Genomic DNA, 25329 nt, shown 5'->3' on the forward strand with positions numbered 1-25329 from the left:
TCCCGTCTTGGTGCAGGAGTCCTTCTCTGTACCTTCCTGCTCACCTCTCCTTCCTAAAGAGAGGCTGCAGTGCTGCTTCTGGGCAGTGGGCCGGGACTGCTGGAAATGAAACTGATTTTCCTCTTCGGCATCCGAATCCTTCCTTTGCAGCGGCTGGCACACAGGTAGTGTGAGAGATCACCCGTGTCATCAGCTCGCAGGACGCCCAGGAACTCCTTCTCACTACCCTCACGGCACCCTCAGCTGAGTCGTACTAGCCACTCTGTTGCTCTTGACTCAACAAGTATCTTTAGAGGGTGCAATTAGTCCATGTTAAGGGCCTTTGGAGACAAGTGAGCATGAAAGGGAGAACTAATAATAATTATACCAGGACAAAATCATCAATGATCACACTTCTTAAGAGGTCCATCCCTTTGATCCATTGACTATGTTTCTTGGAATCTTTTACTGAACACCGACTGTGAGCCTGGCACCATTATAGATACTCAGGACATCAGACTTAGAAGGAGAGCTTACAGTCCGGTGCGGGAGAAAGACAAGGAAGCGGAGGGTTATAAAAGAATGTGCTGAAAGGCAGTGTCTTTAGGAAGGTGGTGTAGGAGCAGGGTCAGAGGGACACACAGGAATCAACCAGGTAAAGGGCGGGGGTGGGAGGGATACTGCCGGCAAAGGGGGTCATCAGAGATCCTTGAAGAGGTGAGAGCACTTGGCGGGTTTGCAGAACTGCAGCCCTTCCTGGTGAGACACGCACCCAGGACCAGACTGGGAAGGGCCTCATGCCAGGCTGAGGAATTTGGGCTTCACCTCGAAGGTTTTAGAAAAGAACAGAAATTTCTCCAGCTGGGGAGCGATGCAGTTAGGCTCCACTTTAGAAGATCCTTCCGTTCCCGTGTGGAGAGGAAATGAGAGGGAGTCTGGGAGAGGGTGAAAGTGGGGTCTCAGAGACCACCTAAGGGTCCCCGGGTGTAATCCCGGCAGGAGAGGTAGTACGGACCGTAGGGAAAAGGGGCGTTCATTGTGAGAAGTAGGAGGCAGAATCAACTGGAATTTAATGGGACTTCCCTGGTGGTCCAGTGGTTAAGACTCCGTGCTTCCACTGCAGGGGGTACGGGTTCAATCCCTGGTCTGGGAACTAAGATCCCATTTAGTAACAGCTAGACGAAAACTGTGGGAGAGCCACAGAAGCTGAGGGAGGCGGGCCAGGAGGCTAAGGAAGGAAGGGCTGCAAGGCATCTACCTGATTTTCAAATGAGGAACCCAGGGCTCTTCTGGGAGGGTTGCTTCGGGAGGGCCCGGTGCTGGTGGTGAGGATGGATGGACGGAATTCTGCCCTTTTCGAGGGGGTGGAGGAAGTGGAAGTAACCAGTGCAGGTGCTTTTATATGAAGCTGGACTGGGACCAGCTAGTCGTCCTTAGGGGAGAACTATTTTCTTTTCCTTGTTTAGGGTTGGTAACATGCGAACATTATGGGCACACCTCGTTTTATCGGGCTTCGCTTTATCGCACTTCCCAGACATCGCCTTTTTCACATTTGAAGGTTTGTGGCAACCCGGCCTGGAGCAAGTCCATCGGTGCCCTTTTGCTATCCACATTTGTTCATGTCTCTGTGTCACATGTGGGTAATTCTGGCAGTATTTCAAACTTGCTCATTATTATTTGTGATGGAGATCTGTGATCAGTGACTTTTGATTTGACGATTTTGCAAAAAGATTACAACTCGCTGACGGCTCAGATGACGCTTAGCATTTTTTAGCAAGAAGGTATTTTCTAATTAAAGCATGTACATTTTTTTTTAGACACAATGCTACTGCGTATTTCATGGGCTACAGTATAGTGTAAGCATAAATTTTATATGAACTGGGAAGGCAAAAGAATCATATGACTTGCTTTATCATGGTATTTGCTTTATTGCAAGTGGTCTGGAACTGAACCCGCAGGGCAAGCAATCTCTGAGTTCTGCCTGTGTCTACTGAGGAAAGGAAACCTGCAGAGAGGGGCAGGTTGAAGACAGGATTGGGATGGAGGTCCTGATGGAAGGAGGCTTCTGAGTGAATGGGAGGCGGTGGGGCCAGCGTGTCACTGTAGATGCTATTGGAGAGACAATGTGACCAGGACAACCCAGACACTCAGAGGAAATTATGGCTGGACTCGTGTGAGTGTGGAGTCCTGGTTGATCCAGGGCAGGCCTGCCGTGTAACCATTACCCCAACCAAATGATCAATAGCATCCCCTTTCACTTTCACAAGTTTACTGGTTAGGGTGGCCACTTCAGCTGTGTGCATTCAAGGAGATGTGTGTACAGAGTGAGGACTTCTTGCCTGGGGGACCCTCTCTTTTTTTTTTCTCTGAAGTAGGAGGCAAGCTTTCTGTGCTCTGAGACTTCAGGAGATAAACGTGGTTTTGAGAGAGCTGTTGTGAGGAACAGAAGAAAGACCTGACATAGGGAGAATAGCAAAAAATTGATCTACAGCAAGGGCTGAGACAAACTTGAGAACATAAATTTGCTTGGCACCAAACAGTGCCCATGCCGCCCTTCCCCATCTCCACAGCCCGAGCATCAGCCAGAGAAATGGGTGCTTGATTGACCTGAGGCTGGGGAGGTGCAGGGCAGATGTGACCAGGGCGGGGGTTGGGGGGGGGGTAGAAGAACGGCTGAAGCAAAGGACTGTGGGAACAGCTCAGACCTACAGTCACCTCTGCACAGGAAGATGTCTATTGCAGCATTATTTATGAGAATGGAGAATTGGAAATAATACATTTCCTACAAAGGGGGTGTAATCCAGTAAATTACAGCACTTTCTGGGATGGAATATTAATTATGTAGCCATCAAAACTTTGTTTATGTACAATTTTAATATGATGGGAGAATGCTTAGATTATAAGATTAAGTAAGTCAGTCGAAGAAGGATGTGTATTCAACAATCTCAACTTTGTAATGCATAGAAAAACTTTGCACGTGTTTAGAAAAGGCTGGGTACTGTGGGAGTTGATAGATTTCTTTATGTATTTTTGTATTTTTAGAATGCTCTCCAATGTGCTCTTATTACTTTTATAACACGGAAAAAGAATCTCTAGAGAAATTTATTTAAAATTCTTTAAACATAAAAAGGGTGTATGCAACCACGAGTTAATTTGGCCTCCGTATTCTCTTGATCTCTTAGATGGGAAGCATCACCCAGATAGCATGGTGTTTGAGAAATGAGTTTTGGTGTCAGACACACCTGGGTTTGAACCCCAGCTCTAGTATAGCAGTGGTGTGATCTGAGACGAGTTGTTTTCTCTGGGGCCCTATTTCTTTATTTACGAAGTAGAGAGAATAACGCACTCCCGCAGTCTCTTCTGTACAATTCCAAAACCCACAAAGTTCTGAAAACCCAGAGTCCCTTCTTAAAGTTTCAGAAGATTTATTTGGCCGCAAAATATGACCTGAATTGGCATAATCTTTCTCTCTCTTAAGTATTTATAATTTTGCAATAGAAATATTACCTTGTGTAATCATGGGGGCTGCTCCAGACCCATGGAGAGTGTTAGGTAACGTACAGTAACACACAGGGTTTCAGATAAGTGACTGTCGACTGTGGGACCTGCCTCAGAGGGTTGTTGCAGAATTAAATCTTAGCGAAGTTCCAGGCAGGAGCAAATGCTATCATCATGATTGATATCATAATTATTCTTGAGCCTTCGCTACGTACAGAATGCTTGATTTCTGCTTGCTTTCTCTTCCTTCTGTTCCTTTCCTTTTGCGATCTTTGAGAAGAAGACAGACGTGTCATTTTTTATGGGCACTTAGGTTGACATTGTTTAGGACACGGGAGTGGAAAACATGGGAACTTCCAGCAGAAAATTCTCCTGCCTCTTTCCTTCTTCCCAGTTTCTAGTTTCCTGAAGAATAAGCCATAAGGAATAATGCATGTTAACAGGGCACCCAGATAGTTGAAGAGCTCATCAAAGGATTAAGTCTTATTCTCTTGGTGAAGAATTTAATGTCAAAGCACATGTGTTCATTGTGGAATCGTGATACATTCACTGCGTAGTTGCTCTACATTTAAAGATGTACTTTGCTTTAAGCTAAAACTAGTCTGATATATATATATTTTAATGGAAGAGTGGTTATTTACTGCTTTCCATAGGAATTCACAGTAAGATTTTTTGTTGCAAACCCTCCTAGTATCTTTAAAACACAAATCAATTCACAGAAATGTGATTTGCACTCAACATTTTCAGAGGCATAAGTAGGGCATAAACTGAGGTCATTCCTTCCTGTTCTTGGATGAGTTTTGCTTCATAAATTCTGTCAGTGTGGCACTAGCCAACTGCGTTATTGACATCACCAAGGGGAATTAAAACATAAAATGTTATAGGATCAAAAGTTCCACATTCCGAATCAATGCCAGTATATTTCCAGACCCTTCAGTTTGACTACAGTCTGCAGCCATCCCCTCCTCTCCACCATGTGACTCATCCACTTCAGGGTGGAGGTCATTGACTGTTCCCACACATAGCTATGGCCCCATCAACGTCCCCATGGTGGAGCGTTTTGCCTTTACATAGAATCACAGAGCCTCAGGTCTGGAAAGAACTGTTTTGCAATCCTCTCTATTCAATCCAGTGAATCTGGCCATTTCGACGGCATGCCTGGAAACTCACCAGAGCCTTCTTTCTAGTAAACCAAAATAGATCTCCCTGAAGTAGACGGCTCAAACTCTGCAAATTGGTTCAGAGGCAGAAGAGCTGGTCTGTTGGCTAGAAATGACGGCCTGTCCTAAGGTCTCCAACCCTTTTCCACTTCAGCTCATCAGGTCCTCGGTGGCCCTCCTACTGCGCGCCCAGCACAGTGTCAGGACACATTCCTGCACATTCTTGGGTTCCAACTTACCCTCTATGTTAATGCATTCATTAGCACCAAATTGCAGGGTTCCTTGCCAAAGCCCTTCAAGCGTAATTGGAGCTTCTGAAGTGAGATCCCCCAATTATATTAGTTCAGTTGTCTCATTAGTCTCACGCCCATCATCAAACACATTTTCCTTCACGATCGTTGTCATTTTCTTAAAACAGGTATTGTTGAGAAAGATTGTTTTTAACACAGGCTTTTGCTTAACCAGTCGTTTGATCTCCAGAATACAATAAATCTTCAGACAAAATAGAGCCAGGAATGGAGGAGGGGGGACTGGGGGAGGCTTAGAAAGAAGTAGGTGCATAACTTGAGCCAAGGACTGGCCCCACCCATCTCCCTGCACAGCCAGAGGTGGCCCACCTTTGGAAATGATCCACTTTGGTGCATCAAAGAGGCAGTGGGCCTAGAGAAAAGTGCAGTCTGCATTTTGTAGCTGTAGGGACTCTCCCAAAATTCACAGAGAGCTGGGAGATCTGTACGTCCTGGGCGGTCCCAGGCATATGGCCTGTCCTCTGGATTCTTCAGGGCTTTTTTTTTTTGTGGTACGCGGGCCTCTCACTGTTGTGGCCTCTCCCGTTGCGGAGCACAGGCTCCGGACGCACAGGCTCAGCGGCCATGGCTCACGGGCCCAGCCGCTCCACGGCACGTGGGATCTTCCCGGACCGGGCCACGAACCCGTGTCCCCTGCATCGGCAGGCGGACTCTCAACCACTGCGCCACCAGGGAAGCCCTTCAGGGCTTTGAGAATAGAGAGGTTATTTTTTAGGAAGAGTGCTGGATCAGGAGTCAGGAAGCACGGTTCTGGTTCTGGCTGTGACAGCTTTGAACCCATCACTCACTTACGCTGTGCCCTAAATTTCTCAGCTTTAAAAGAGCAATACCCTCTCTTTATAATTTTCCTAACTTCATGTCCACCCAAAAAGCTAAAGACAGTAGGATGTAAGTTTTAAGTTGCAGTCCTTGGCATATAGTAGGTGCTTAGTGTAGCATCCTTCCTTCAAGAGATCAGGGGGTTCTGCCATGTCCCCAGATGTTTTCTGCCCACGCCCTGTGTCTGTGAAAGCTTCGAGCCTCTTGTTGGATGCTTTGCCCACTTCTCCTGGCTGTGTTTGTTAGATTAAAGGGTTGCCTCACTGCCTGTCTCAAGGTAGCCTCTGGTTGCTCTCCAGGACACCCATGGGGGCCTGGAGCCTTTAAGTACAATTGTGCTTTTGAGGAAGAGGAGCTCCACACAGTTCTCAGGCTCCCTGGTGCTTATTTGAGGTCACCTTCAGCCTTTCCAACTCAACCCCTCCAGAGAGGTGAAGACCCACCTTCTTCTGTCTTTTGGAAAATCCACCAAAACTAGTGTGAAGCCATGCATTGCATTTTTCAAGAGTCAAACTCAATCACCAAAAGGTGCATCAGAGGGGGCGGGGGTTGTGGGGTAGAGGTCAGGGGAGGAGGTATGGAAGGTGTGCTCACATCCCCCCCATAAAGCATCGGAAGTTGTGTTGGAAAAACCCTCAGCCTTTATTTACCACGGTGGGTAGCCACAGGAGGGGGGGAGCTGGGTGGGAAAGGAAAACAATAGAGGGCTGTGTGCTTCACTGCAGAAGCGCGCTCTCACCAAGTAACGTGGCAAGCTGGGTCAGCGCTGCTCAATTGGCCCCAGAGCTTAAAGGAGGGTCTGGTGCAGCTGTCGGTGGTGGAGGGCAGGGTGGGGCCAAGGCAGGCCCCCTCCAGGCACTTGGAGGCAAAGCTGCAGGAATCCCCAGGTTCAGCGGGCTCCGACCTGCTGGAAACCCTCGCTACCTCTTGTTGTAGGGAGAGGCTTGTGGGGAGACCACAGAGGAGGTGACCAGGAAAGGGAGTGCTCACATCTCATGCAGAGAGTGACCGACATATGGAACATGTTATCCGGAAGGGTTACAGGCTGGAGGAGCTCCTAGGCTTTTCCAGGGGTGGGGTGGGGGAGGGGACAGCCTTCAGAAACCCAACAAAAGGAATTTGAGAAGGGTTGGAGGAATAATGAGAAATGCAAACTTGACCCAGAGTTTCTCTTTCTATCTCCCGGGCTTCTCCCCAGCCTGTCCTTACATGTTTCCAATTCCTGGGGACCCGAGAGGGCCACTGGGGCCATGTGCCTCCCTCCTTACATGGGCAGATTGGCGGGGGGTGGAAGCGGGGTCAGCAGGACCCCAGAGCCGTCTCCCACCCCACCCGCCTTGTCCCTGGGGACCAGAGAGAGAGCAGGGAGCCCAGAGCCTTGTCTCTGCCCGTCTGTGGGTAGGCAGACTGCAGACACTGCGAAGATCTTAGGATGATTTGCCCGGATTCCCTCACTTTGTAGAAGAGCAAACTGATGCCTGGGAGGTGGAAACAAGGCTTGTCCGAGGTCCCGTGGAGACTGACTGGGGAAGCTGCAAGGCGCGCCCAGCCTGTGCTCCTCCAGCCCTAGGGCTGTCTCCCCTCCTCGGCATCCCTCTCCCAACACGCTGCACACACGGGCACACAGAGACACACACACACAGATGCACATGGACACACGCACAGACACACACACTAAGACACAGACATACACACACACACACTCAGACATACACACTCACATACAGACACACACACAGATACACATGGACACACACATAAACACACACTCAGACACAGACATACAGACCCAGACATACACACAGACACACAGACACACAGTCACGCACAGACATACATATACACACAGACACAGCTATATACACTTGCACACACATACATACACACACAGACACAGAAATATACTCATTCACACACAGACATACACATTCACACAGGCACACTCACAGATATTCACACACACACACAACTAAACACGTTATACACTCACACACACACACTCAGACACAGACATACATGCACACATACTCACACGGACACACACACAGGCACACTCACAGATATCCTCACACTCACACGCTCTGCCGGCCTGTTTCCCAGCAGCTCGTGTCCAGGTTGGAATTCCTCCTCCTCCTGCTCTGCTCGGACGGCAGAGAGCTGTAGGCACTGCCCCGGCCACTCTGCGACAAGGTCCCAGTGGCCGCAGGGGCGTGGCCTATTCTGTGTCACCGCCAGGAAGCCCTCTGTGGCCCTGAGTGCTCATACCCTCGTGCTTGTGTCCGTGTCCCTGGCTGCTAGGAAGAAAATGTCAGCTGGGGTGGGGTTAGCCAGCTCTGGCTGCTGGCGGGGTGGAGTGGCTCCTAACATGGGTGGGTCTAGATGCAGACACCCTCTGGGCGGCAGTTGTGGTGGTTTTGGGGGACAGTCTCTCCTCCCCCGTTTTTCCCTAGCCGTTTTTCCAAACGCCACCATGCAGGGGCCTTGGACTCAGCTGAAATCCTCTTCAAGAAAGCCTTGTCAGGGCTTCCCTGGTGGCCCAGTGGTTGAGAGTCTGCCTGCCGATGCAGGGGACGTGGGTTCGTGCCCCGATCCGGGAAGATCCCACATGCTGCGGAGCGGCTGGGCCCGTGAGCCATGGCCGCTGAGCCTGCGCGTCCGGAGCCTATGCTCCGCAATGGGAGAGGCCACGGCAGTGAGAGGCCCGCGTACAGCAAAAAAAAAAAAAAAAAAAAAGAAAGCCTTGTCTGCCTTCCTCCCTCTGTCCTCTCTTTCTCTCTGTGTCTCCCTTCCTCCCTCCTCCTCCCCAGCCCCCCACAATCACTTGCCCTGAGGTCCCCAGGAGCAGAGGTGGCTCTGTGTCGCCCCTTTGTAGTCAGACCCTCGGCTGCGGGACCTCAGGTGCCTGACGGCTAGCCTCTTCCGTGGGGACGGTCCTATTCTTCGTGGTTCCTGAGGTCCATTTTAGACCATCCTCCGGGAATGTACTCAGACTCTTCCGAGCAAACTTAGTGAGATGTCATCACTGTCACTAAAAGGTGACACCTCTCATCCTCTGTACTTTTTCCAACTCTGGGTGTTTGTCCATCTTTCACTGTGTAAAAAACTCCCCCAAACTTGGTGGCATAAAAAAAAAACCACTGTTTTCTCATTTCTCATGATGTTGTGGCTCAGGGAATCGAGTCGAGCTGGGTTGGGCGATTCTTCTGGGTCAGGTAGCCTTGACAGAGGTCCTTGGTGGTTTTCAGTTGACTGACGGGCTGGCATGGGTCACCCAGGCCAGTTCACCCACAAAATGAGTGCCTTGGCAGCACTGGCTGGAAGGCCATGGTGAGGGGGGTCTCCAACATGGTGGCCTTGAATGTCAGTGCTTCCCATGGCAGCTCGGGGCCCCAAGAGCAGGCAGAAGCCACACTGCCGCTTACAGCCTAGCCTTGGAAGTCACATAATGTTACTTCCTCTATACTGTATTGATCAAAATGGGCACAGGCCACCCACCTACAAGAGAAGGGCACATGGACCCACCACTAGGTGGGAGGAGTGTCAGAAATCAGCATGTTTTAAACTAGCAACCTGCTTGTGCACGTATCTGATCCCAGTGTATCTTCTGGCTACAGTCTCTTCCAGAGAAATGAACTTATGCACTTTTGCCCTCTGATATAAAAGAGAGCCTCTACTGGTGCTTAAGCCTCCTCTCTCAGGCTTCCGGGGTGTCCCCCTGGGCCATGTTCTGTGGCTATCCTGCACCCCTCCCTCCTCCAGCTTATCCTCCTGAGACAGTGTGCAGCCACGCCCACACTCATAACGCCAGTCGGCTGGAACGCAGAGAAGCTCTTCAGAAACGGCAAGGTTTTCAAAGACAAGGGAGAGCATTGGTCTTGAGTACACTGAGGAAAGGGAAACCAAAGGGATGGAAAAGCCATCAGGTTGGAGGTGAAGTCATCCAGCGTGGTGGCAGGACCAGAGATGGAAGAGAAAAGGCATGACATTCCAAAGCTCTTGAGGAGTGCAGATGTCACTAGACAATGGTGCTGACGCCACACAAATATTTGTAAAAGGAAGGGAAGGGTTCTGCCTCATGGGCTACCGTTTGAGCCGAGTCAGGCTGCGAGGGCTCCAGCCCTCTCACAGTGTAGCGTTCCACATGCCGTGCCGGTCCTGATTCCGCTGCACCTCCCAGAGAAGCCCTTCTGCAACCTTGTGGGCAGGTTTCCCTCTGGGTGTCCTTATATTTATGGTTCTGTGTTGGTTCCAGCTGGGCAGCACAGCTCTGCGCCTCTGGAGAGCCGGCTTCTGGTTCTGGCTCTTTCAGTAATTGATGGTTGCATTTGGGGCGGAGGCCACTTTCCTGCTGTAACCTTCCCATTGTCCGAGAATTCTAGTAGATGAGGACGCCAGTGCCTGGCTCTGTAGCTTCAAAAGGACACAGAAGGGCTTCCCTGGTGGCGCAGCGGTTGAGAGTCCGCCTGCCGATGCAGGGGACGCGGGTTCGCGCCCCGCTCCGGAAGGATCCCACATGCCGTGGAGCGGCTGGGCCCGTGAGCCATGGCCGCTGGGCCTGTGCGCCCGGAGCCTGTGCTCCGCAACGGGAGAGGCCACAACGGTGAGAGGGCTGCGTACCGCAAAAAAAAAAAAAAAAAAAAAAAATAGGACACAGAAAAGTAGGAAGGACCAGAAAACGAGACCAGTATTGAGGATCATCTGTCTGGTGAAGAAATGGCCCAGGGTTAGCGGAGGGTCACAGAAGCACAGGATATTAAAGCTGGGAAGAAGCTGTGAAAAACTGTTTAGTTCAAGAGCTCTTCACCGAGGATCTATGGGTCTCTGGGTGAGGCTTTGGGGAGCTGGTGAACTGCCTCGAATTTTTTTGCAAACTGTTTCCGATATGTGCACATGCGTTTTTTTAGGGGAAACTTTCTTTAGTTTTTATCACATTCTAAAAAGGGTCAAAAACGGCTGAGAACCACTTTAGTCCACCAGCATTATGTTATGTGATTCTTAACCAGGAGGGATAAGGCCTCCCCAGATGGTATTTGGAAAAGTGTGAGTGCCTTTTTTTGGTCGTCACCATGACTGGGGACATGATTGACATTTAGTAGGTTGGGGGCAGAGCTTCATGTGTGGGAGACAAAACTGAATAATGAAGAACTAACTCTCCTGCCCAAAATACCAGCATCAGCCCTATGGAGAAAGCCCGTTAGGAATTGAGACCCCAGGATGAGCAGTGATTCTCCCGTAGCCGCAAAGCTGATCAGTGGCAGAGATGCTTTTCATTCATAAATCAAAGAGGGAGACGTGCCGAGAGTCCGCCTTATTTTATTTCTCCTTGTCAATATGCTAAAAATCTATGAAAACCAAAGAATCAGAAATCTGTCTCGCCTTCAAAATTCCGACAAATTTCAAAAAGGATCCCTGGGTTCTTGGTCTTCTTTACCATCCAATAAGGGACAGAGGAAAGGAATGTGTGACATTTGGGGAAACTAAGGCATAGATAAGTGAGCCCGTCAGCCCCGTGTTGCATAGATGTGCTTCTCAGCCACTGTGAATTGGCGATGCCCAGCCTTGGACGGTGAAATGTTCCCTTTGCACTTCAGACCACCTGCCTTGGAGATCTCTTTCTCAGAACAAGGAAAGAAGCATTAATGTATCAATGTGGGGCTTGGTGCCTCACTCCCTGCAAGCAAGTGAGAGGTGCCTTCAACTCTCTGGAACGAGTTGGGAGGTGGTCTGCAGTACTGGCTAAAAGTACAGCCTGGGGGCCACAAAAGGGTCTGCATCCTGGCTCCACCTCTCAAATGATGCGTGATCTCGGACAAAAGAACTTAATCCCCCTGAGCCTCAGTTTCCTGAGCTGACAAGTGGGCATGATAATCGTATCCATGAAGATTAATTGAGACAATCCACGTAAAGTCTGGAGAAGTCCTCAGCATATGGTGCGGCTCAGTAAATACTAGCTGTTATTACAAGCGGTTATGATGACTGTGTCTGTGATGAATGACAGTTTTGGGTCCACAGTGTTGGTGCCAAAATTCAGAGGACAAACTCTGGGTTGGTTTCTCGTCTTGCCCAGCTGCCCAGAGCGAGAGTCGGTAGATGGTTTGGGATTGGATCATAATGTTTATGAAGTGCCTTCCACACACTTGGGTTCGGGTGGAAGATGGATTTTCTTCCTGTGTGTCCATTCCAGCCTCCCTTTGCGAGGGGGCGCAAAGAGGCTCAGGAAATCTCCCCTGCAGACGCCCCTCCTGCCTTGCTTTCCTGGTGTGGCAGGGGATTCAGGTGAAGGACGGTGGCTGGGTGAGCCGTGGAAGGAGGCTTTGGCCCTCCGAGTCCCCAGACAGCGTGGTTTCCTGGAGAGGGTGTCCAGACCAAAGGCAGCCACGGACCATCTGCCAGTCCGTCATCCTCGTGGAAGGAGGCTGGCTGTGGGCTGGGGGAAGCGTGAGTGGGAGACACAGGCCCCCATCGCCAAGCCTGGAGGAGAAAGGCTGCCACCTGACCACACTCACTGTGGCCAAGTCCTCGTGGGGCCAAACCAGAGTGGTTTGGGTTGACCCCGGCCTCGCTGCCGCTGCCCTGGAGGTGCAGTCCCAGGTCTGGGCGTTGCCAAGCCAGCTGTGGTCTTGGTTTGGAAGAGGCATCTGGAGAGTGAATGGGAGTCCTGATTTGGGATTTCCCTTCACTCCCAGCTCTCAAGATAAAGCCAGCTTCCTTATTCTGCCATTTTGAGAGCCATCCTTGGCTGGGTGGACAAAGTAGATAATTGATCGTCCTCATGATTATTTATTACGATTATTAAAGATGGAAGGTCAGCCTTCTGATGCAGTTAGCTTACATCTGGGTAGCACTTTACGGGTAATACGTATGCTTGACCCATCAACCCAACTCAAACACTGGGAGTACCTCTAGGACAAGAAGTTTCATTTGCTTGGGGAGGTTATTCTCTGACGCTAAGAGCTGAACGCCAGCCATACCCGCAACTGTCTGTGTAATGGAAGCAACCTTCCCTTGTGTGTTTCCACACTTGGAAAAATGGAGTTAACCCAGATGCAGAAAATGAAACCCATACCCGCAACTGTCTGTGTAATGGAAGCAACCTTCCCTTGTGTGTTTCCACACTTGGAAAAATGGAGTTAACCCAGATGCAGAAAATGAAACCAAAATCAAGACGTCTCAGAATATTAAATGATATAATAATTTGGAAATAACTCGACCGTAACCCATCCTCATGTTGGGAGGCTACAGTGTGTGTGAGGTGTGTGTGTGCGTGCACGCATGCACACACAAGCCCACCACAAACCCATACATGTACATCTTCAAGCACAGTGGTGAATGAACATCAGTGCCCAGAACAAAGAAAATGGAATTTACTAGATAAACACAGTTATGGCCAGTAGCTGGATTGACTCAGATTCTCTCTGCAGATCCTTCCTTGTCTACCCTCTGGCCATGAAATGAGAGGTGATAGTATGTAAAGGATAAAGTAAATCTGGGTTTCCTGGGGCTTGTGTCGGCATACCAAGCTCCTTTCAGATCTCTCTGCCAAGATGGGGCCAAGCCAGAGGGTTCCCTGGCCTGGGGAATAACTGCACTACCTTCTTCTCGGAGCTGTGGTGCACATTGTTTTGACATGTGCCATACCTTCTGTCTCTCACTACCTTGGGGCCCAATGAGTGGATGCTTTGAACGATGTAAAATTCCTCTTCCAACAGCTGTGAAAAAGAAAGTCCCAGCTTTTTACTTCCAGCTCAGGGTGTTTAGCTTGCTTTGGGGAGACCGGCTCCTTGTCATTTCAGGGGTCTCTTGTCTTCATTTTCTGGCCTCCAAGAGGAACCAGTTTCAGCAGTTCCTTTCTGAGGGAGGTGAGTCACCCTTCTGAGGTCTTTATTTCATTTTGTTTCATCCTAGAACACACCTTCCTTGTTGATAGGTTGTCTTGTTTCCACTGGGAAGCCAGCATCCCCTGAAAACCGAGGACCTTGTCCTATTTCAGATCTTGGGCCAAGCGTTGTCTGTGTCAGTCGGTTTCAGAACCCTGAGTTAAGTAAGTTTCACTAAGAGGAACTATGCACAATGAGGGGCTTTTAGAGAACAGGGAAGGAATCCATCTCCCTGCCTCTGCTGTCACCTGTATGGACTCTATGTGAGGCAGACCTGCCCAGGGATCAGGGGTCTCAGATGAGGTCTCACCAAATACAGCAGAGAGGTGATGCTTTTTGGTTGGGGGAAAATTTAGACCATGCTCACCGGCATCTTTGATGACAGTCGTTGACTAGTTCTCTGATCTCGGCTCGATTTCTTACCCTCTCTAAAGCTCAATGTATGTGTTCTTGTTCTGCCTAAGACAGGGAAGAGTGGCCACCCTCAGAGGTGCAGTAAGAGTGAATGAGGTGTGTTTGAGGGATGCATGCAGGGCCTTCGGGGGAAGGGCGCCATGAACACCCACACAGCCCAGTTCTGGTGAGTTCATTTCTAATCCGCTCCTTCCAGACACCCCAAGTCGCTCCTTCCCTCCATCCTTTCACAAGCGTTTCCCTCCCTTGTTGGTTTTGGATCCACCAGTGAGTTAACCTATGTGTTTCCAGTCTAATCTCACCCTGCTTCTTCCAGGCTGCCCGCCCACATGGGGGCTGGGGAATAATTGGTTTGTCCTCATCGGTGTTTGTAGCGCCTTCCCTTCAAGCGCCATCTGCACGTTTCAATTAACCTGCCACTTTTTCCTCTCTCCTGCTTCCGGATCATTATTAAAGAGATTAACCAAAACCAGAGCAGTCCCCAGCGGAGGCTCCACCGGGACCTGTCTCTCCCAGCCCCCAGCCTTGTCAGGGGTCAGAACATTTTCATGTGGCCCCAACTGACTCATTTTGAGGCCTCAGGACCCGTATTCAGAACAAAGCCAATTTGAATTAATTTTGCAATTAAGACAGGAGAACAAGCCTGGCCAGTCCTTTTATGTGGCCTTGGTTTAATGTTTCCACCACATTCCTCTCCTTTTGGTCATTCTGCTTTAAATCTTTCGCCTCCCCACCTCTCACTCTTTCCATTCCCTGAACAAGATATTAGGGTTATCTGGCAGGATGTGGTCTTTGGACATCTTAGCATTCATCAGAGACCAGGTCATCGCTGCAGAAATTCTCCAAAGAATTAGGTCCTTATGGCTACAACTGGCCAGTGTCCTCGAGTGCACTTGCCCCCAGCAGATGTGGCTGCCCTGGACATAATGAAATCTCTAGAATTTGCATATTCAACACTTGGCAAATTAAAAAGTGCTTCCACCTTTGCTCTCACACCTCCTCCCCTAGGAAAGCTAGAACAGAGCCTTTATGCCCTCTGTGCCATTCACCCCATTTTCCAGTGCTGGGGCCAAACCCAGGGTCTGAGGTGGTACATCCTGTGCTCTGTATGAAGCAACGCGTGGGACAGGCACCTGCAGGGGCCTGACCTTGGAGGGCATCAGGCCCAGGAAGGACGGGAGGAAACTGAATTGTGTTTCCTTTCATGGGGAATCTGAGAGGAGGAAACAGGAGTGGTGGCCTCAAGCCCCTGGAAACTGCTGAGGGGTGCCTAGAGGCTTCTTGGGGGGATGCTCAGCCTGCCGGGTTGAGCTGTCCTGGCTCCAGGCTTGGAACCTGAGTTTCCTCTGGACTGTATGAGAGCCAGGACAGAGAGACAGCACAGGGCATCTGCTCCAGAGGCAGACGGCCATCCAGTCTGGGCTCTGCTCCTTGTTAGCTAATTATTAAACCTCCCCATGCCTAGGTTTCCTCATTTGAAATGGGAAATGTAACTACCTACCTTCGAGGGGTTGTTACCAAGATGAAAGATGCAATGTATGTCATTTCCCTGCAAGAACATTTTTGTGCTTGGTGACCCCACTCTGCCCAGGCTACAAAATTCACTCGGTACACGTGCAACAAGCAATGGCTGGGGGTTCGTGGCCAGGCGGTGGCTCGCACGTGCCAGGGAGCTAGCCCTAGAGCGGTGACTTGGAACTCAGCGGTGACGGCCCCCGTCTCCTGCGTGCAGCAGGACAGACCCTGGTTGCTGTGGCCTCAGACCCTGTACCACCGTCCTCACCGGCTTTTCTTCCATTTCAGCCGTTCCTCCCAGACCCCAAACCCTCTGTGTGTATTGTACACTGAGCCAAAAAGGAGGAATCAGAAATTGCTCTCTTTTGAGTATTTTGAGGGATGGTGAAACCTTGTAGGAATGTTGCTCCAGGGACTGGGAAAGCACCATATGTGGGAAAGCATTTCTAAGCGAGCAGAATAGCATCTGCAAGCTGGTCAGGATCTTGGACAACGCTGAGCGGGGAAACGGGCACTGGCGAGAGTGCAGGAAGGGGTCCAACGGAGGTCTTTAACAGGCCTTTTTCCAATTATAGCCGAGAAGAGCCTGGGGACCCTGGCCTGCTTCAGAGCCAGGCCTGTATTTTCTTTGGGAGAAGAGGCAGAGTTGATTGGCTTCCAAACCAGGCTTGGCAGAAACCCAAACAGAATCCGAGGCCAGGAAGCTGTGTCTCGGTAGGTCTTGCTTGTAGTAGGTGCTCATTCAGTAAACGGACCTGGAGACTCGACAACAGCGCAGCCCTGTGCCGGACGTCAGAGACGGGGGGATGAGAAAGACGTGGCCTGGTCATGCGGGAGGAGCCATTCAGACAATGCTAGCTCAGTAGGATCGTTGCTTAAACGGGGGTCTCTATAAACTGCAGTCACCACCAGCGAAGGAGCATAGAAGTCTCTCGAAATTGAAACATTCACTGATGCGCCTTCCTGGTACTGCCTTTCCTCTTCCACCGCCCACTCCAGGGAACTAGTCCTCTGCTACCTGGTGTGTGTGCACGGGGGGCAGGCGTGCAGTATCTTCTGCTGCCACAGATAACTGAGGTTCATGTTCGCCTAACCTGTCCAGTGGATCACGATGTGCCAGGCACGGTGCTAAGTGCTTTCATAATGATGCCACTTTTCACCCCTGACAATGACCTTGATTATGCACCGGCCATGCGATCTACGTTACATTTAATCACCGAGGATCCTCTGTCGCTCTCTGTGTCATGTAGCAGTCAGACCTCACACGGCTCGCTTTACACTGCTCCGGGTCTCAGTGCCCTTAGTGGTAAAAAGGAGGTGGTTCCCTATGGCCCCTTCCAACTTCAACATCTGTGTTTGGGCGAATTTTATTAGCGACATTCTTGGGCTTGCTCTGAAAACCTGAAAGCAGATTATCAAAGTGGAGTCTGCAGGAAGCCTGCTGGGTTTAAGGCGGCCTTGCAGGTATCTAGAAACACCAGCTTGCAAATGATTTACTCCCAGGACTTATTCCAAAGCATCATGACGAGTTTTTGGACTTGATGGTAAGCAACCATCCAGATCCAGAAATGGGTAGGACCCAGGCTAAGGGGCATTTGGGAATTTTTTGTTTTTCTTTTGCGATACGCGGGCCTCTCACTGTTGCGGCCTCTCCCGTTGCGGAGCACAGGCTGCGGACGCGCAGGCTCAGCGGCCATGGCTCACGGGCCCAGCCGCTCCGCGGCATGTGGGATCTTCCCGGACCGGGGCACAAACCCGCGTCCCCCGCATCGGCAGGCGGACTCTCAACCACTGCACCACCAGAGAAGCCCTGGGAATCTTTATATAATTCATTTTGTTCATTCGTCCCACCGCACCACCAGCAGTGCTGGCCGGATGCCTCTGTGCTGAATTTGCATGCTTGGGACCCGAGGGGTTACTGGGGTTTGCCTTGGGGCTCCACAGGTAGATGGGAGGGTAGGAACAGTCCAACCTCTAGAATCCTCTGTAGAGAATTGAAAAGCAGTAATAAATCAACTACAAGTCAGTCTGCTTCGTATGATCTGATCGCTGTGCTTTGGTGATTCTTTGCAATGTCAGTGATGAAGCCTTCCTCTCTGACGATCCTGACCTCTCCCCCAGTCCCCCCCGCCCAGGGGAGCAAGGAAGGCGGTCTCAGGAGCCTTTCTCATTATCCACAATGCCGGGCCCTCCCTGCCGGGTTGCACTAAAGTCACAGCTCCCGTCCATGGCCCTGCACGCTGCACCCTGTGGGCTTTGCACATCCCTTTTGACCAATGATAACTTTCCGCCCTTACTTTCAAACAATTTCACCAGGATGAACTGTCTCAGTTCCTGCAAGCCAGGGCATCACACAGAGTCTGGCGCTCAGAGAGGGGACCTCAAACTCAAGGTGTAACGCTCTGTGGTTACCATCTTGAAATTCGGAAGAATTTTATTTTTGACTGTGGGTTTTCTAAGTGAGGTCCCATAGGACCATGGAGCAGGCACCTGGGGGCTCCGAGCATTGCCTCAAACGTGGTCACGCCTCCTGCCGCCATCCTGCCTGTGAGAAATGTTTGCCCTAGGCCCTGCAGACTAGGTAGCCAGTTCTGTGCATGCAGGGCAGGCATTCCAGACACCCTCGGTCCATCTCTGACTCCCTGCACCCACTTTGTATTCACTGTGGTGTGGACTCAGGGGAGAGGCAGACACAGACAGGAAGGAAGGGGTTCCTGGCCTTGGAGGAGAGAGTCTATGGAGTGAACCACGTCATGCCATGTGACACCTGCCAGCATGCCACGGAGATGCAAAGGAGGCCAGGCTGCCGCTCTCGGGGGAGCATCGTGGAAAAGTTAGCTTCTGAACCAGGCACTGAAGAATGAGCAAAATTTCAGCAGGAGAGGAGGCTACGAAAGTGTGCAGGGTGAAGGGTCACATGGGCCATAAAGCTTATTCAAGCGGTTCATGTACAGTGAACAGGGCTGAAGGGTGGGGTGTGGGAGCCCGATCATGATGTGACAAAAAGGAATGCTGGACCCGGAGTGCGGAGCCCCCCTCTCTGCCCTTGTGTGCCTCTCCTCTTCTTTAAACTGCAGTTTGGGTTTTCCTCATCTATAAAATGAAGGACTTGGATTAAATACCCTTCTCCTTCTTCCATCCTTTGGTTCCATATACAGGCCACCTCCCATATAGCAGCCCAATCCATCAACGTTCTCCCTACCAACTCACCCTTGCAATGACCTTACTAATCTAGGCGTGACTCTTACTGGACCTGGGATCTCCCTCCACTCACCACACTTGATTGATTTCCCTGTGAACAGGTAGCCTGCTTATTCTTAGTAGATCGTGGCTGGGCTTTTGGGGGGTTTCCTAAATTGTTTTTCGATAGCCTCTCCATCCCAAATTATTTTATTGCAGCTGTACTCTATTTTGGAAGCGAGAAGGGGGTGTAACTCTAGTTGCATGTACACCACACTTTTTGTGTTCATCGTTGATTTTGTTGGGCCTGCAAGATTGAAGGGGATGTCACTCTTACGCAGAGCTGGGGGGGAGATCAGTTATCCTGTGGGAACCATTTTCCCAGGATAATACAATTCCTGGAGGCAATCTCTAGAGGTGGGCAGCACGGCTAGAATCCTTCTCTCAGCCCTGACCTTGAAGGAGTCAGTTGTCCAGAGAGTAGTTCCCATGCAAGGAAAACGGTCCCCTTATCAGAGAGACAGGCTGGGCGCCAGGAGGAGGAAGTTGGAATAAAGTGACAGCAGTGCTGTTGGCCTTTGGGGACAAGAGCACAGTTCTTCCAGCGAGATGGGGAAAGAGGATGCCTCTGAGTCCCGGGAGCGAGTTAGCTCGGGCAGGCTCAGACACGGGTACTTGGTAAGCAGGGCTGATTTTCTATGCCTTGTGCCACATTTGTTTATTTCCCTTCTCTTCTCCCCCTGGGTTTCTCGAAATACCAAAGGTGAACCAAGGGAAGGATTTTATTTTCCATGCTTAGAGCTTTAAAGAGGAAACGAGAAAGGCCTGGGGACTGTAAGGTGGCTTCAATGGTGATTACAGAATGAGCACCTCGAGGCGAGTGGTGTGAAGCACGGAGCACAGGAGGGGTCATTAGTGCAGCCAGCCCTCCCCACCGGAAAAAATCTCCGTCCCGTGCCAACCCTCGGAAAATAAGGGCTGTGCTCTAGTGAGGGAGAGACCAGCAATGAAGGTATGTCAGGATCAGCCCTCTAATTCCCCAAGGACTCAGCAGAAACCCCAGGTCGAGGCTCTACTATGGCAACAGAATGAGAGCGTTGATAGGTGAAGATGCCATTGAAACAAGGAGACAGCAGAATTAGAAACAGAACCATTAAAAGGAACGTTTCATAGTGGAAACTTAAAAAGTCAAACATAAAAAATTAACAGGGAATCTTGCACTTCAGGGCAAGTGTAGCCCATTAATTTGAGCTGTGTCTCCATCTTCTACAGGTGGTGCTTTGGGGGGCCTGCTGTCTTGTGAAGAGGGTCTCTGGGGATCAGGTGGGCACCTTGGCGAGCATGTCCATTGGAGAGGTCGGCAGAGCACCTGACACTCAGCATAGGTCGCAGCCCACATGGTCATTTACAAGGGCAAGAGAACAGCTCTTCCAGGCTGGCCAAGAACGAGCCATCTTTGATGCTATGGATATAGAAGCAACTGGCCCAACCCCCAGCCTTGGGGTATCTGTTCCTTTGAGAGATCTCAGGGGCTGCAGTGGAGGGGGCAACAGAGCTATGATTCTTGAGGCAATTGCAAAGCTACTGCCACTGATATTTTTTTAATTAAAAATGTATGTACGCATTTATAATTTTCAGGTTCCCTTTCTTTGCGTTTTGTCGAGGTGGAGCGGGATGTGATCTTTTCAGGCTCAAGGGACCTTTAAAGGCGTGGCTGGAGACGTCCCTGGCGGTCCAGTGGTTAAGACTCCACGCTTCCACTGCAGGGGACACGGGTTCCATCTCTGCTTGGGGAACTAGAATTCCACATGCTGCATGGCACAGCCAAGAAAAAAATTTTTTAAGAAATAAATAAAATAAAGAAGTGGCAGGACGTCATCTACACACAGCAGAAGGCTGCAGATGGTAGATGTCAGGTGCAAAGGTGACAGGTGCTATCTGTCCAGGAAAGAGATGGAGGTTGAAAGCCTGGAGTCAAGCACACCTGCCTCTTTGTGACCCGGGTCTTCGAGAAAGACCTGACTCTTCTAGGCTGTAGTCCTTCCGGTGATGTTCTTGGTTTCCTTGTGAAAAAGATGAGGGCTTCCCTGGTGGCGCAGTGGTTGAGAGTCCGCCTGCCGATGCAGGGGACACAGGTTCGTGCCCCCGTCCGGGAAGATCCCACATGCCGCGGAGCAGCTGGGCCCGTGAGCCATGGCCGCTGAGCCTGTGCGTCCGGAGCCTGTGCTCCGCAACGGGAGAGGCCACAGCAGTGAGAGGCCCGCGTACTGCAAAAAAAAAAAAAAAAAAGAAAAAAAGATGATTTTGCCCTCTCTCTTACACACACACACACACACACACACACACACACACACACGCCTCTTTCCCTCTCACACAGCCATGATGCTGGAGGAAAGATTGTTGTGGTGAAGGCACTTGGACATCTAGGAGAGAAAGGAGGGCTCGTAAAAGGCAGTATTTCCCAGGGGAATGGGAGAGAAATAGACAGCCTCTGTATCTGGCCAGTACAGGGGCGTTTTGATGCTCCCCTAGGATGGTGGTACCCTGCTGTCTCTCTTGCCTCACAGGGATCCTCAGCCTCTGGTTCAGGATGACAAAGACCCAGCGGCCACCACCTTCTGTTAACACCTATGTTTCCTTTTCAGATCTTACAGGTGAACAAGGTGATGTCCATCTTGTTTTATGTGATATTTCTCGCTTATCTCCGTGGCATCCAAGGTAACAGCATGGATCAAAGGAGTTTGCCGGAAGACTCGCTCAATTCCCTGATTATTAAGCTGATCCAGGCAGATATTTTAAAAAACAAGCTCTCCAAGCAGATGGTGGACGTTAAGGAAAACTACCAGAGCACGCTGTCCAAAGCAGAGGCCCCCCGGGAGCCCGCCAAGTCGGAATTCCAGCCCATGACGGCCATGGGCCCCGAACTGCTGCGGCATCAGAGACGCTACAACTCCCCCCGGGTCCTGCTGAGTGACAGCACCCCCTTGGAGCCCCCTCCCCTGTACCTCATGGAGGATTACGTGGGCAACCCCGTGGCGACCAACAGAACGGCGCGGAGGAAGAGGTACGCGGAGCACAAGAGTCACCGAGGGGAGTACTCCGTGTGTGACAGCGAGAGCTTGTGGGTGACCGACAAGTCATCGGCCATCGACATTCGGGGACACCAGGTCACGGTGCTGGGGGAGATCAAAACCGGCAACTCTCCCGTCAAACAATATTTTTATGAGACGAGATGTAAAGAGGCCAGGCCTGTCAAGAACGGTTGCAGAGGCATTGACGACAAACACTGGAATTCTCAGTGCAAAACCTCCCAAACCTACGTCCGGGCACTGACGTCAGAAAACAACAAGCTGGTCGGCTGGCGGTGGATACGGATAGACACATCCTGTGTGTGTGCCTTGTCGAGAAAAATCGGAAGAACATAAATTGGCATCTCTCCCCATATATAAATTATTACTTTAAATTATACAATATGCACGTAGCATATAAATGTTTATATTGTTTTTATATATTATAAGTTGACCTTTATTTATTAAACTTCAGCAACCCTACAGTATATAAGCTTTTTTTCTCAATAAAATCCGTGTGCTTGCCTTCCCTCAGGCCTCTCCCATCTGTTAAACCTGATCCTTGTAAGTTGGCTCTTGTAACATCTCTGTACACCAGTATTTTGCATTCAGTATTGTCAAGGCCATGACTGTCGTTTTAGTAAACTTGTTAAAATCGGCTGATGTCAGAGTTGTGTGTAGACACAGTTATATCCCCCCTTCCCGGATGCCTCATGGTTGATTCATTACCTAAAAGAACTGTTACCGCCTCCGTTGCAGTGATGCTGGGCAGCTTGGAGCCGCACCCTTCATTCTGACCAACAAGCTCACTGCCCAGAAACTACTTGCCTTTCTCTGCTGCCAGTTTTGCCAGTTAGAGTTACAATGTTACAGTCCCGAAACAATAACAATGAACCTGGCAATTTTTGTTTTGGAAGTTTCTTTTCAGCACATTTGTTGTTTGGGGATTTGAGATTGTTAAGGGTTGAATTTTTTTTTTTTTTTTTTGGCTTCGGTTTTTGTTTTGTTTTTTGTAAGTGGTCTTCTGAGGCACATAGGAAACATGTTTTAACTATTTGTAACAGAAATAATTGTATGGGGGCTTCCCTGGTGGCGCAGTGGTTGAGAGTCCGCCTGCCGATGCAGGGGACACAGGTTCGTGCCCCGGTCCGGGAAGATCCCACATGCCGCGGAGCAGCTGGGCCCGTGAGCCATGGCCGCTGAGCCTGTGCGTCCGGAGCCTGTGCTCCGCAACGGGAGAGTCCACAACAGTGAGAGGCCCGCGTACCGCAAAAACAAAAAACAAACAAACAAAAAATAATTGTATGGCTACCCAGAAGCAGAAATGGATCATGAGTCATCCGCACACAGAAGAGAAATGTGTCCTAAGAGATTCTCTTGGAGCCCCGCCTCCCCTTCTTCTGCTGATCCCTCTTGGTGCTGCAGGGGGAACTGAAAAATGCTGGTGCTTTGGAGTCAGACCTAGGTTCAAATTCCAGCTACCCCCTGTGACTGTGGGCAGGGTTTTGAAGGCTCCCTGAGCCCAGGTTTCCTGGAGTCAGAGATTCAGATGTGGGTATGGGTCTTGCCTACCCCACAGGTTGACATGATTCAGCTATATTACTGCAGTAGGCGTCCCAACAGAGGGTAGATATTCAAGAATGGAAGTTCCTTATCCCTTCCCTCCCTCTCCTTACTTAGGTATTGTGTTCCTCTGTATCTTTTTTGGGTTTTGGTGGGGTTTTTTGTTCTCCCGCCACCCAGCTTTATTAAGATATGATTGACCTATAACATTGCATAAGTTCAAGGTGTACACTGTGATAATTTGACACACGTATATATTGCGAAATGTTTACCACAGTAAGGTTAGTTAGCACATCCTTCACCTCACACAAGTGCCATTGTTGTTCTTATGAGAACATTTAGAAGCTACCCTCAAGGCAGCTTTCAAGTGTACAGTACAGTATTGTCGTCTATAGCCCCCGTGCTGTACATTAGCTCCCCCAAACCTATTCCTCTTAAAATTTGAAATTTGTACTCTTTGTACAGCATCTCCTCTTCCCCCATCCCCAGCGCCTGGCAACCAGAGTTCTACTCTTTGCTTCTGTGAGTTCAGCTCTTTTAGAGTCTACTATACATGAGCTCTGTATCATTTTTGGTTGATTCATCCCCTTAGATGTAAAAACCCCAATTGGAGGGAAATTTCCGGGTGCCTACTGATGCCAGGAGGGGTCCACAACAGCCGAGGGGTCACTTGGTGATGGCCACACCTGTCCTGCCAAGGCAGACCCTAGTGATGCCCTCCAAGTGCTTTTCCCCTGGGAAGCAGTTCACCCTCCAGGGTCTGGAGCCTAAGGACTCCCATCTCCCATCTGGTCGGAGACACGAGGTACCCACCATACCACTATGGACCCTGCATTACTGCCCTGAAACCCTGTCTGTTCGCTTCTCTGGATTGCCCTGCCTCCATCCAAGGCCCGTGTGTGCCCTCAATATCTGGAGCAGCCTGTGCCCGAGATCTGGCCTCCCATAAAGGACACACATGCCTGATAGCGTCTGTGTCCCTTATGGGATGTGGCCCTTTTGAAACAGGCTCAGCAAACAGCCGTGGCTTTGGTGATGAGCATAGTCAGATGGCACTCTATTCTGCATGCCCAAAGCACGAGGGCAGGAAATGAGGAATTTACCACGTACCCACCACATGCTGGGCACTTTCAAATGCTGCCACCCACCGTAAGTTGTCACAGATCCTTTGAGGTAGCAATTGTCATCTCCGGTTTACAGGTGGCGAAACTGAGGGTTGAGGGTTTAACCTGCCCGTGGCCACTGAGCAGGTAAGTGGCAGAAGGAGGGTGGAAATCCCTGTTTGAGTGCTGACGCTGTCCTGTCTCCTCCTCTCTAGTACCTTCCCATCCCCTTCCTGCAGCCTCGCATTTCAGAATGAACCACACAGGCCTAGGGAAATGGAAAGCTTCGTTCTCTGTGTGGAAACCTTTGGAAGCTCCTGCTTCATGAGCCTATGTCAGGAACACAGTAGACCTGCCAGGAGGATACTGGGAGTCTTATGATGGACCCAAGCCCAGTTCTCAGGTTGGAGTTAAGGAGCCTTTATGTTCCTTTTCTGGAACTTCTACTCCAAATGCGTTTAGGGCCTGTCTGGACGGTCTGGCTGCCGGGGGAGACGGGCTTGGGTGACGGAGACCCCCAGAGTCCAGCCTGGGAAGACATAGTTCCTAAACAGCAGGGCTGAGTCCTGGACCCCACCTGGAGCGGAAGGCGTTTGCCTACATGTCGAGAGCGAGTCTGGAGCAGCTTGCTTCCGGGGTAAGTGCAGCTCAGGGGAGAGGTGAACCCGGGGCTGATGAAAACAGGCCTGAAAGGAGCTCCGGGCTTCAGGCTGTGGGGCAGCTCTGTTTCCGTCCCCGTGTTGGGGAACACAGTTCCCTTTCAGCAGCTATACTGGCATAAGAGGGCATCCAAGGTCTGCCAAAGCCAACGTGTTAGACTCACGGGCCAGGGCAGAGCCTTCCAC

The 25329-nt window shown here is 50.4% G+C and overlaps 1 protein-coding gene across 1 annotated transcript in view; it reads left to right on the plus strand.

The window, feature by feature from the left end:
* NTF3 (neurotrophin 3) overlaps window positions 1-23854 on the plus strand; it is a 66295-nt gene extending 42441 nt beyond the window's left edge. Inside the window, exon 2 of the mRNA XM_022577356.3 lies at window positions 21396-23854. Coding sequence (XP_022433064.1) covers window positions 21396-22175 — 780 coding nt within the window. The 3' untranslated portion in view covers window positions 22176-23854. The remainder of the gene's footprint in view (window positions 1-21395) is intronic.
* Window positions 23855-25329: the final 1475 nt, after the last annotated feature.

The sequence above is a fragment of the Delphinapterus leucas genome, chromosome 11 (genome assembly GCF_059928025.1).
Source record: "Delphinapterus leucas isolate spDelLeu-1000000601 "Yukka" chromosome 11, BTC_Dleu_Yukka2, whole genome shotgun sequence".
Classification (NCBI taxonomy): Eukaryota; Metazoa; Chordata; class Mammalia; order Artiodactyla; family Monodontidae; genus Delphinapterus; species Delphinapterus leucas.